Source organism: Megalopta genalis, chromosome 2 (assembly GCF_051020955.1).
Source record: "Megalopta genalis isolate 19385.01 chromosome 2, iyMegGena1_principal, whole genome shotgun sequence".
In the NCBI taxonomy this organism is placed as follows: domain Eukaryota; kingdom Metazoa; phylum Arthropoda; class Insecta; order Hymenoptera; family Halictidae; genus Megalopta; species Megalopta genalis.
Window position 1 is genome coordinate 26,517,980 of NC_135014.1, and position 14,016 is coordinate 26,531,995.

Below are 14,016 nucleotides of genomic sequence, written 5' to 3' on the forward strand. Positions count from 1 at the left end.
GAAAGATCAAACGGGGGTGTCAGAAGAAAGAAAAACGATGAGATCATCTTTGCTCGGCCGATGCGTGCTCGCCGAGTCGCGGCCGCTCGTGCTCGTGTAGTCAGTACCGGTCCTGCGACCGATTTGGAGTGTTCTTTTGACCGTTCCAGAAAACGGCTGGAGAAAGGACCGAATCGCGCGGCGCCGATCATCGAGGAAGGAAAGAACTCCTCCGAACAGTGGATTCGCTCCAGGTATGTAATTGTACCGGGACAGGTGTGTGCACCTTCGTACGAAAGAGAGACTTTTACGAACGCTGCGTTCGACGATTCTCGCGTCCGTTCGAAAAATATAAGGTAAATTCTCCCTAATTGACGTTCGCATTGTACACGAAAACGGACAATTTGGGAAGAGATTATTCGAGAGTCTTGCGACTCAATTTTATAGTTACCGATTGTCAACGACTGTAAAAACGAGCCACTCGATCAATCGTGTCTAGTCTTCCCAGATTGTCTACAGTAATGTCTCTCTAATTGACGCTCGGATTTCCCACGAAAATGGATAATTTGGGAAGACGAGATACGATTATTCGAGAGTCTTGCAACTCAATTTTATAGTTACCGATTGTCAACGACTATAAGAACGAGCCGCGAGGCTCGAACAATCGTGTCTCCTCTTCCCAGATTGTCTACAGTAATGTCTCTCTAATTGACGCTCGGATTTTCCACGAAAATGGACAATTTGGGAAAACGAGATACGATTATTCGAGTGTCGCAACTCAATTTTATAGTTACCGATTGTCAACGACTGTAAAATCGAGCCGCGAGACCCGAACAATCGTGTCTCCTCTTCCCAGATTGTCTACAGTAATGTCTCTCTAATCGACGCTCGGATTTTCCACGAAAGTAGACAATTTTGGGAAGAGGAGATACGAATATTCGAGCTTTTAGGGTCGTTTTTATGGTCGTTGATCCTCAACAATTATAAAAACGGGCTACAAGGCTCGAATAATCGTATCTCCTCTTCCCAAAATTGTCCATTTTTGTGCGCAATCTGAGCGCCAATTAGGGAGAATTTACTGTACCGAGAACTATTCTAACCGCTGAAGGGATATTTCAAAGAGAGAAAAATCTGTAGAAACGCGCACGGTGTCGAATGTCAGCGTTTTTTGAAGTCTTATCACGAGATTAGTGGACGAAACAGTGTTCGAAAGTTCTCCGGTGTTCGCGATACTTATTTACTCGAATTTAATATTTATTCGAACAAATACTGCTACGGTTAAATTATTCATTATTTCGTAAACAATACGTACGCTCGTATTATCTTCTTCCAATTAAAATTCACCTTCATTATTAAATTTATACCGTCGCTAATTGCAACACGATACAACCACGTTCGGTACGCCATGGGAATGATATAATCGTTATATCATCGTTATATATATACATATATATGTATGTACATATATCAGAACTGTATACATAGATGGCACAATCGGCTTGGCAAGCCCAACTTGCGTTAATATCTTTCTAGAAATATAATCGTTTGTTGTATTACTATACATTAAGCGAAATAGTTTTGCAGAAGATATATGTGTAAATATGTAAAATCGACGTACATATATATGTATATACCATTCGATAAAAGATTTGGTATTTGATCAAAGACAGCACAATTAATTGACGCCAATTTCGTCGTTGAAGAATCGTTGTTAATAATATTAGTTAGTTATCGGGGACTATTTCGCGTCGAAAGACTATTTTAGAAAAGGCGTTCTAAACAACGTGACCTATTTACCACGGTTATCAACTTTTCAGACAATATGGTAACCAACTGGTGACCCCTGTGCGATAATAAAAATCTGTACGTTCAGTGTTCAGATTCTTGCGATGCCGCCACGTTCTCGCAGGCGTATATACAAAATTTTACTTGTTCAATTTCGATTCCACCATTTTTTATTAACCCATTTTATATCGTCAGTCGAGCGATATCAGAATTAAGAAATTAATCTATCGCGCAACCTTTTGCTCGAACCGTTTATAAATCTCTCGCGTAAAAAATATTCTTCGACAATAAACTAATATATATAATATTATATATATATATATATATATATATATATATATATATTAGTTTATTATTATAATTATAATAATATTATTACAATATATATAATAGTTCGATCAATAAACTAATATAAATATAAATATTGCAAATATTTCTTAACTTACTTTATCTAGTTTTGGTAAATATTTCGCATTGTATTATTACGATCTCAATGCAGATGTTTACCTTCCTTCTAATTATCTCTAGTTGCGCTTGATTGTCAACACGGAAGATACGTCGAAGACGCGAATCTATTTCTTTAAGCGGTTAATGAATAAACTTCATTGGTACCGCAAGACGTACCCGTGCACGGTTGGTCGATCCATCGACAGTGGGCGTACTGTCACAATTAATTTATCTTCTCGGAAGTTATCTTTCTTGGAACGGAAATCAAACATCCTCTTCCCAGAGAAAAATATATAATAATAATCGTATTCTGTATCGCTTCGCGTATAGTTTAGCATCGAAAGAATATGTCACGGTGCGCGTATAGCGCAATGCTGTTGCTATAGCGAAGGGCGAAAGCAATCGTGCATTTCGTACATTATTTTCATACCTCGATCCCCCATACGCGTACACTTTTGTCCTTCACCGGGCATATTTCAGTTCGGTATTGCCAATTTCATTATTATATGTATATATAAAAAATATATATATATGATATATAATAAATAATATATAATAATAATAATAATAATATATATGGTATACATATAATAAATAATATATAATAATAATAATAATAATAATATATATATTATATAAATTGTAAAATGCTATAAAATAATGTAATTAATTATTAAAATCGATCACAAGCCATAAATCTCAGATTATATTTTTAATGCGTTTATACGTAATAATACATTCTGATTTGCTAAACGTATTTCGTGGCTAAAAAATTGCATTGCTCGGTTTTGGTAAATTTGATCGCACGATATCGGAATCAATTCCTCGATAATCAGCAAAATCATACGATACGATCGCACAATTACGTGCGGTCAGTGAAATAAAAGTCTTCCAAGCGTGTTCAAATTTTTCTAACTGCCTATTAATATTTTCTAATAATATTCTATACGACTTGTATTACTTAATTTTTGTTTCACAAGCGCAGAAAATCCTCGGTCTATTTGTCGTGTCATTGTTAAAATATGCAACGTATTAATTATTATTAATTATTAATCATCGAAGCAAGCAACGAATCCTCGATTTTACGTTGATTTAAGCTTTTTTTTTAAATTTAAGATTTAATCGCGTCGCCTCTGTCGCAGGGAAAATTGATCGTTTCGAAAGGAAATCTCGTATTACCGAAATGAAGTGAAACGAATGAAAGTGAACAAGCGGTTGCACAGCGCGTTTCGTGACTGCGACAACGGGCAAAACTATGCCGGGGGCCTGTAAATACATACGTAGCCACGAACGGTTCGTAAATTGTAAATTGGAAAATTTCGCAGTCACGACAGAGATACTGCGAGATTCCTCCTTAGAATTCCTCCATGATTGCGGTTATGTGATTTCGTGGGCGCTGATCAGAGAAGCGATAAATACAGGGTCGACCGCGATTTCTACGCTACGGTCGCCCCCACGTTTCGCACAGGCTTGTCCCACTGTTGCTTTTCGCGTGGCAGCACGTACGTTTCGGAGTAAACGGAGTTTTTATTTCACCTCCGATAAAACACGCGAATCGTAATCGCCCCACGATCGCATATTTTCAAAACGCGTCTATAATTAATGAAAATTAAGACGTTCGATGCGACAGCAATTTTTTATCTTGCTGCCATATTTTCAGGATGAACGCTTTTGTTCAATTGTACAAGTTATAGTCAGCTTTCGATCGAATATTTTCGACTTGCTGTCCTGATTAATTTTAATTGATCATTCGTTTGGCGCGGTAGACAACATTTTCTTGCCGATCCTTCGCGGATTACGTTGAACCTTGTAGTTTAATAGAACGGGTTAACCCTTTGCACTCGAACGGCGACTTCAAGGCGCTATTAAAAATTGTTGTGTCACGTTTCAAGATAATTTTATTAACCAAATTTGTTTATATTTAAAGAATCGTTAAAAGCGTGACTGTCGCACGAATCACAATATTCAATTTAACATGTACAAAATGTGCACTAACTTCTATAAAATAGAAATACCGTGGGTCAGAAAAGCTATTTGAAATTTTGCGCTATTTTGGCTTCGAGTGCAAAAGGTTAATCTTGAGATTGCGTTATATGTATATGCTATCTGAAAGAGAGCACACAGGAGGAGGCTACGTTAAATTGTTACATCGTTAAATTTTCTGGGACACTTGCGAAATGGAAGACAATGTTCTAGGGTTAGCGCGGCTTCGAAGAAACGATGATCAGAAGATACATTCCTTCCTAGAAAGAATACTATCTACGCGCGACCGAGATTTGCCCCTCTGTCTTCGTTTCTTTGTTGTGGTTTCGATGTATTTTTTTGCGTCGCCCATGTATGCAATTTGATCAAGAAAGAAGATAAAAATGAAATTGATCTTTTACGTCGGTTATGCTCGTAATAGTCTAGAGGGAGTATAATGTAACTCGACACGAAGGAATTTAACGAAACCAGCTACACGGGGAACGGGACTGCGGTAAAAAAACGCGGTGTATTTTACTTTTTTTATGCGAAAGCCGGAAAATCACAAGAATCGGTAAACTGAAAATTTCTGAAAATTGCTGTTAAAATATTCTTTTCGCAACCGTGGGAACATCTTGATGATTTTTGTTGAAACGAGTGAAATCTACTCGATCGCGAAGTTATTTGAAAAAACAACCCCGTACGGATTATTATATATATATATATATAATATATATAATATATTATTATATATTATATATAATATTATTATTATATTATATTATTATTATTATTATTATATATTATTATATAAATATAATATTATTAAAATATTAAGAGCAAAGAGACTAAAAATTCTTATATATATACATATCTTTTATACATTTGCATAGAAGTATGAAAAATGAAGTTCACGGAGATGTTATGGAATTTTTTAATGAAATGCATCTCATAAAGAGGCGGCTCGCCGTCTCTCGCGAAGAATTTCGTGGAGATGAAAAAAGCATGGAAGACGCGAAAAACGTTTGATGGCGTGATGCCAGAGGCCTGTGTTTAATGTTCGCAGGCAATTTCATGCTACAAATGTAATCAAACCCAATGAAGAATTACGCGGAAACCAAACAAGTTATATTTAGTAAGTTCGTAACACGGTCAGGAAGCCGCGCTTTAATTTCCAGCTTCTAAATCGTGCCGAAGAAGTGCCGAAGAATAACGTCGGCAAGACCGGACGCTATTTTTATCGACTTTTCGTACATGTGTGTGTCTATTTTTACCGGATCGATTTTATAATCGTTAGAGGAAATGCTGCGAAGGCGATCGAGGCAAAGCGATCGAATTTCGAAAATAATTTTCGATTCGAACTTCGATTTCTTGAAAGTGAATTTTGAAAGGTGTCTTTCGACTCCTTTTCGATAAAAATAGTGTTGGAAGAGCATCTCGAATTCCCAAAAACACACATTATTGATTCCAAAAATACCGTTTGCTTGGCTTTTATTTGTTTTCAAGAGTATTTCCGATTTTAAATCGCTTAATTCTATCAGCGCCCCGTAGCCGATAATTCATTCGAGCAAATTCTCGGTTTTTCGACGACGTTTGTCAAGGCTGCCTTCACGTTTTCAAGTATCAAATTTCAACTTCGCGAAAGCTACTAAATTTCAATATTTGCTTGCTCAACGTACCGCATACCACCGGTAACTTAGATCGGGGATTCCCAGCGATTCGTGGACGAACGGAGACAGTATTACCAACCGTCGAAGTTTCAGCTTATTTAGCTTTAGATTCCCACGAGTTTAAAATATTAACGCGAGTAAATTTTCAATCAGCTTTTGGCGAATTTCTACGAGTTTGAACGCTCCTCTTCGAAAAGTTGCTTAAACTTTAACTTTGAATCCCCGTAGTACCTGAAAATTGCAACCAAAGACCCATTCTACTAGACAATGTACATACACAGGGTGTCCCAAAAATGTCTTGCGATGCAGAAATGGGAGATTCTTCGGATCATTTGAGGTAACTTTTTCCTCAGCGAAAATGCAATCGGTGGCTTCGTTTACGAGTTATTAACGAAAAATACTGGCCAATGAGAGGCGAACTCGGCCGAGCCAATTAGCGGGGAACTGGGAGCGGAACTCCGCCTCGCGTCGGCTGATCTCGTCTGTCATTGGTCGCCGTTTTTCGCTAATAACTCGCAAACGAAGCCGCGGATCGCATTTTCGCTGAGGAAAAAGTTGCTTCGAATGACCTCGGGAATCTCCCATTTCCGGATTACGGGACATTTTCGGGACACCATGTATTTAGAACACGCGAAATAGTGTTTCTTTACATTATCGAAACACCGAGTCACAGTTAGAAGATTTCGTTCGATTCACGTTACCTAAAGCAAAGGAATGGGACAAATTATAATTGCCGTATACAAATGACGATCGCTCAAATTACACGTGGGCGTTCATACCGAAGCGAATGAGTACAACGGTGGCCTTCGTTTATGATCGTTCAATTGCGATCTTGCGGGGACACCGTATAAATAGATTTTATCATCAGCGTTTGTCGTAACAAGCGCTTACGCGTTACATGAAATCCGAAAAACGAATCGCGAGCGCGCGCGCGCGCGCGCGTACAGGATTACACGACGAACAAGTTCGAAAAGTATTGCGATTTCCTAGTATCTGGGTTATCGCTTCGTTACTCCTATTAAGATCTACGAGATTTATCGTTGGTCCGACTGACCCACATGGTATCCGTTCGCGCAAGTCATAAATAAATTTTCAACGATCGTCATGAACGCGAATCGTTCGACGCGAACAGTCCCCAATTAAATAATAAACTGCGGCGATAAAAGTTTCTGCAACGATCAATTGCAGCGCGGGATAATCGATTTACGACAGAGAAAAATAAACTGGTAGAGGTACGATAGAAAATGTACCGATTCGAAATGTAGTGTTCGATTGACTTAATTTTTTTTCAGGGTTCGCAACTTCGATTTCGAAACCTAATATAATTGTTCTATCTAATAGAGCATAATTGTTCTACTCGAGTGAAACACGAATCTCTGCATCTTTTATTTAACGTAGCTCTAAAGAGCTTTCGAGAGAAAGTAATCTTGTAAATATAACGTAAATTTCCATTTTCGCTCGGCAGAGCGAATCGAAATTTTTAAAGTCGGTCAATCTTTTTTCTTATCGGTTTCAACACGCTTATTTGTTCAACCCTTTTGTCCTCCGATCACAGTTCGAACATGAAAGGGCACATTGTTGCAACTGTATCGCGTATTGATTTTCTTCTTGCTCTGTGCGCGCTCGCTAAATTAAACAATTACCTGGTTTTATTTGCAGATATCAAAATGCGGAGAAAAATACACTTCCTGTTGGTCGCGTTCCTCTTGATTGGTCTCGCGGTGGACGCGTCGGGTCAGGTAAGCCGTCTAAAAATCGAATACATTTCAATATTAATTTATCGGACAAACGGCGGTGCTCCTGTGGCAACAGTTTACACGGCTTTATTGAAAAGTCTTAATTCTACACCCATATAAAGGGTGTGCGCAATTTACGATAATAACAACAGTTTGGAAATGTAATTTAATAAATTTCACAAACACGTACGCATTCAGACTTCTATTTACGTACGAATGATATTTTTTATTATTCGAATATATATAATATATAGATATATATAATATATATCCTTCGCATTCGACTCTTCGCTCTCGACCAAGCATTTCCGAATCCTTTTTCGCGTGAATTTGCAATCGCGCGTATTTGCGCTTTGTAACTTGCGGAAATGTAATTTAATAAATTTCACAAACACGTACGTATTCGGATTACCATTCACGTACGAATCGTATTTTATTATTCGAATATATTCGATTGTTCTTCGACTCTTCGCTCTCGACCGAGCATTTCCGAATCCTTTTTCGCGTGAATTTGCAATCGCGCATATTCGCGCTTTGTAACTTGTTAAGCGCAACGGAAATTACAAGCTGCCGCGAGGAACATAAAGCGTCGCTGCAGCCTGGCATTTCTGGTGCGAAACGATGGTTAATTTCGATGGTGAAAATTAGTTCGCACGTATTATTTACGTAGACGACGATGTTCGTTCGCGTAAGACGAGTGTGCCTGCACTGTTCGTCAAAAAAGGATTGTTACGATTATTGATCTCTCCAGCGGCGGAGGAAAATTCGACGTCGCACGACGACGACAACGGAAACCAGCGTTCCAGATGAGGTCATGAACATGCTCGAGGCTGACGAAATAGCCGAGAAGGCAGCGGAGGACGCTGAGGTCACCGTCGAAGATGGTGGAAACGAGGTTGGATCGAAGCGTCAGAGCTTGCTCCGTATGGACCCGTGCATGGATAAACACTGTGGCGCAGGACGAGTCTGCAAGGTAGCCCAAATCAACCGCATGATCCCTCGCTTCGCCCTGCCTCGTCGATAGGAACATAATACAAGTAATGTGTCCCTAATCGACGCTCGGATTGTGCAGAAAAATGGACAATTTCGGAAGAGGAGACACGATTGTTCGAGTCTTGCGGCTCGTTTTTTATAGCTGTTGACAATCGATAAGCATAAAAAACGAGCCACGAGGCTCGAACAATAGTATCTCCTTTTCCAAAATTGCCCATTTTTTGGACAATTTGTGCGTCAATTGGAGAGACGTTACTGTAACGCTGAACGGATAGCTATCTAATTGAGAAAAATATGCCTAAATAATTCTGCGGAATTGAAATGGGTATTATGCATCGCGGATTTTACGCATCAAGCATAAATGCAGCAAAAATGAGTAGGCGAAATAGAGAGACTTTACAAGAATTTAAGAATACTGTCGTATTACTTTCGACATCGACGATATTACATTACGGAATATATTTTTATCTAATTTCTATTCCACGCAGTTAACGTAGAAACATTTTATCTTGTGTAAAGATTCGCAATCTCTGTAGCCAATGCGGAACTCCGTTCTGAATGATATTCGACGATTTCTTTATTATTTTATTATATCATTATATAGTATATCAGTTATACTATTATTTATATTATTTAGTATCTTATTATGTTACAATTTACTATTCGCATTTATTCTACCAATCGTATCTACGGCACAATTTGCCATAAATTTTGGAAGAAATCAAGATACAACACTTACGACCGGACCCTTTTGCCGATTAGACGATTCATCGCAGCGAAACCGAATTAAAAGCATTTCTAATTTTGTATAATACAAATGCGTTCGAATAATTCATGAATACAGCACCTAAACGCACGAAGTTCCGCAGTCTACTTACGACTACGCGTTGCCACGGTAAAATATACGTACACGATGTTGCGCTTAAACTTCGCTACAGTATCTGTAATTTTATACTTCTTTTATATTTCTTTTACGACCAGGATACTGTCGTAATGCTGCGTATACAAAATTCAGCCAAGAATCACCAGAATTTTTACAAACAGTCTAATCGTCGAAATCATAGAAGAAATGCTGCGCGAATTACGCAGGGTGTTCTTCGTCCACGCTGCTTAAAACACGGTAATGTCTCTCTAATTGACGCACAGGTTGTCCACGAAAATGGACAATTTGGGAAGAGGAGATACGATTGTTCGAGCCTTGCGGTTCGTTCTCATATTTACGAATGATCAATAACTATAAAAACGAGCTACAAGGCTCGAACAATCGTATCTCCTCTCGCCCAAATTGTCCAATTTTTGTGGACAATCTTAGCGTCAGTTAGGGAGACATTACTGTAGATGATATAATATAATATTCCAATATAATTATTCTAATATAATATTCCAGCGGATGTCGAGACGAATTCAACGAGCCGCTACACCGTAACTTTAAACCTTGAAACAACCCTAATTACATTACTTATTACATTACTGTACCGTTAACGTGCTCCGGCAAAAGCAGCGTCAACGTCCAGAAAATACGTTCGATTCGCGTTGCCAATGTTTATAATCAATCTACAGAAATTGACACTGCTAATTTTAGACGATCGACGAAGAGACGGCCGAGTGTGTCTGCATCGAAATTTGCGACGTGGAAGCCGATCCGAGGCGAAAGGTTTGCACGCAGTACAACGAAACGTTCGGCAGCGACTGCGAAGTGTACCAAGCGCGTTGTTTCTGCGACACAAACGACGCCAGGTGCAGGGGACCTGACTATCAACACGTCCACATCGAGTACTATGGTGAATGCCGACAGATGCCTGTAAGTGTTTCTTATTGCATACATATATGTATTACCAATATAACGCGTTCCGAGCCGGCAGTTTATTTTGAAATTCGTGCAAACGAATTATGCCAGACGCGTGCTGCACGCAGGGTAACTAATTTGTCGTTTTTAACGTAGAATGCAACCAGCCAACGCGCGTCTATGCACGTTTCTTTTTTTTTAAAGAACTAATCGACGAGAACAAGACCGAAATATTTCGACTCTCGACCAAACTGAATTATAATGCTTAACAATTTTGTTAAGTAATCCGTTACCGATTACAATAATGTCTCTCTAACTGACGCTCCGATCGCGCAGAAAAATGGACAATTTAGGAAGAGGAGATACGATTACTCGAGCCATGCAGCTCGTTTTTATGTTTCTTGACAATTCGTAACTATGAAAACGAACCGCAAGGCTATGTTAATATAATATAATATAATATAATATAATATAATATAATATAATATAATATAATATAATATAATATAATATAATATAATATAATATAATATAATATAATATAATATAATATAATATAATATAATATAATATAATATAATATAATATAATATAATATAATATAATATAATATAATATAATATAATATAATATAATATAATATAATATAATATAATATAATATAATATAATATAACATAATATAATATAATATAATTAATATAATATAACCTTGACATCCCCTCTTCCCAAATTGTCCATTTCTGTGGACAATCTGAGCGTCAATTAGAGAGACATTACTGTACAAGGAAATTGGTTTCGGATCGTTTCGAACGCGCCCGTTATTATGATTCCATTTTTTTATCAAACATGGCGCACGAGCGAAAGATAACAGACTGGTAAGTATGCCAGGCACTGTTTATCCGGACAATGAACGCTTATGGCTTATGGCATCGCGTCTCGTTCAGCGGTGCCGTACTAACGACCAGTTCCGCTGCAGCGGAAGGGGTGAAAATTTTTATTTTACCGTAGTTTGTCCGACGACATCTGCTATAAACGTGTAAATTTCAAAATATCGCTTGCGGATAACGTGGCTATACCTTATAATTGTATCGATCTTCGTTTCGGACTCGTAATTAATTTAATCATGGTGCGCGATGTTGAATTCATGCCGATTTCAATGATATCTCTTTCTCCACTTTAATATTTTCTCTAGTTTCGTCAACTTTATCATTCGTTAACGGAGTCTATCGTTCTCATTTCGTACAACATTTCGGTAACGTTGCTTTTAATATTTTTATATTAACGCTAGACCCATCGAACCCGTGAAAATGGCGGACTTTAGAACTTTTATTTTACAGCTGTTACCAGAGACAGCGAAGCTACTTTTATGGCAGATAAATTAATAAGAATAATTTAAGTAATAATCAAAATTGTATGAAATTCGGACGAACTCTGTCTACTTATTCTTTTTTAAGGCAATGTAAATTAACCACCGTCAGCGTCCGGTAGTTTTAGTTCTTACAGCTATTACCAGAGACAGCAAAGCTACTTTTATGGCAAATAAGTTAATAAGAATAATTTAAGTAATAATCAAAATTGTATGAAATTCGAACGAACTCTGTCTACTTATTTTTTTAAGGCAATGTAAATTAACCACCGTCAGCGTCCGGTGGTTCTAGCGTTAACGATTATTATACGTATAACATAATATAATATAATAATATAGTTCTCGCGCGAAGCGACCGCGGAAATGAAACAATAATTTAAAATCGATCGTGCAACAATTCAATCGTGTTGCAGATGTGCAAAGAAGAAGACATGGCTGACTTCCCGAGGCGCATGCGTGACTGGCTTTTCAACATCATGAGAGACTTAGCCGACCGTCAAGAGCTGCCGTCCCATTACTTGAAAATGCAGCGCGAAGCTGAATCGAATCACACGTTGCGTTGGACCAACGCCGCTGTTTGGAAATGGTGCGATTTGGACGGCCATCCCCATGACAGAGCTGTCTCCAGGCACGAGCTCTTTCCTATTCGGGCACCGTTAATGGCTCTGGAGCACTGTATCGCGCCGTTCCTCGATTCCTGTGACATTAATGACGACCATAAAATTACCCTTATCGAATGGGGTAAATGCTTAGAGCTCGAAGAGGTAATGTCTTTCTTTGCGTAAAGGCCTGCAAAGTATTTCGAGGAATGCGTGCGAAGCTTTTACGTGTTACTCAGGGTTTCGATTGCACAAGAAGCCTGAACGCATCGCGACAATTTTTAATATTATCTAATATTTAATATTATTTAATATTATCATTATTATAGCTTTCGAATAGTAAAATATGTTTCGAACTTCTGTTCTGCTTGAAAACATTTCCTTTATATTCGTCGAAAACTTCACCGAATCAATGGTAAGAAATAGTTTAACACTAAACCTATCAAGCAGTAATACTAACTGGCACGTACTGCTTCACAAAAGTGAGAAGACCGAATTTACTTAGAGTTTGTAAAGTTTTTATTATAAAACTTGCTCCAATAATATGTAACTTATTCAAGCGTTTTTCACGAAAGAGTCTCGGAACTTTGCAGAATTGCGAAATAAGAAAGCGGTCACTTTGACCGCGGTAGGTTTAGTGTGAAAAAGTCAATCATACAGATCTGAGCTTCAAGGATCCGAGGAAAAAGAGAAAACGATATGGAAAATGCATTGGCAATACTAAATTTTGTCGAGTGAAACCGCTCAAAATTATTTATCAGTTGGAGACTGATACAAAACTAGGATCACTTCACACGCGTTGTCTCTAAAAGAGATAACAATTATTAATTTTCATAAAATATACTTTAACACTAGCATTGTGCCACGCAGCCTTGCACACGTGTTCATAAGTTCAATATTCAACGACGATAACAATCATAAAATATTCCATAAAGACGTTATAATTATAGAAACGGAAAACAATTTTCTATCGATAATTTATTATCTACCATGAAACGTTAACTTAAAATATATATTTTTTAAACCGTTCTATGACATAATAAAGACGATACGCTGTTTTAACAAAATTGCAGGCCGATCTAGAAGACAAATGCGAGGAATTAGTGGAGGCAACCAACGGCGAGCAATAATTACGATCGACTATAAATTTGGAGGAGCGGAAAGTGGTAACCGTACAGCAGAGACATTGACGACGGAAGCAACGGGGAAAATGGCGGGAAAAGTTGCATGTAAACCATTGGAAGCTACGCGCATGTCCTAGCAAACAAGCTCGTCGATATTGCAAGCTATCATCGTGCCAACTGTAGTTTTAGACCGGGCACTCTAATAATATAAAGATGTATAACGTTAGGGATTCGTAACAATTTCGTAATAACATTTTAATATCAAGCAAAACCTGTTCTTCCTCGTTCCCTATCGCATAATCTTGATATTATTCTCGTAACAACCCGTACGCATTTTCTATACATATACATATCTATATATACATATATATATACACACGTTTTGTAAAAATTTATTCTACGACTGCCATTTTGTCAATAAAGTTCGATAAGTTACCTTTCCGAAGCGAAATTACAATAAACACATGATTACCAAACGCTTCGTATTATTTAATTTTTCAGATATGCTGCATTTTATGTTGTTATACCTAAGTGCAGCTTGAAAATGGAACTTTCGATATGTTCAGA

At 37.7% G+C, this 14,016-nt stretch overlaps 1 protein-coding gene across 1 annotated transcript; it reads left to right on the plus strand.

Moving 5' to 3' along the window:
- Positions 1-74: 74 nt before the first annotated feature.
- SPARC (secreted protein, acidic, cysteine-rich) lies at positions 75-13,925 on the plus strand. Its single transcript, XM_033486643.2, has 6 exons — positions 75-233; positions 7,503-7,582; positions 8,331-8,552; positions 10,155-10,373; positions 12,140-12,490; positions 13,399-13,925. The coding sequence occupies exons 2-6, from the start codon at positions 7,511-7,513 to the stop codon at positions 13,453-13,455; spliced, it is 921 nt and encodes a 306-aa protein (XP_033342534.2). The 5' UTR covers positions 75-233; positions 7,503-7,510; the 3' UTR covers positions 13,456-13,925.
- Positions 13,926-14,016: the final 91 nt, after the last annotated feature.

What these genes read in the sequence shown, in the direction of transcription:
- SPARC (XM_033486643.2), top strand. Translation starts at nt 7,511, where the DNA reads ATGCGGAGAAAAATACACTTCCTGTTGGTCGCGTTCCTCTTGATTGGT. An exon ending in CGGTGGACGCGTCGGGTCAG is followed by an intron (nt 7,583 to 8,330) that starts GTAAGCCGTCTA and finishes TGATCTCTCCAG; the next exon opens with CGGCGGAGGAAAATTCGACG. An exon ending in GCGCAGGACGAGTCTGCAAG is followed by an intron (nt 8,553 to 10,154) that starts GTAGCCCAAATC and finishes TGCTAATTTTAG; the next exon opens with ACGATCGACGAAGAGACGGC.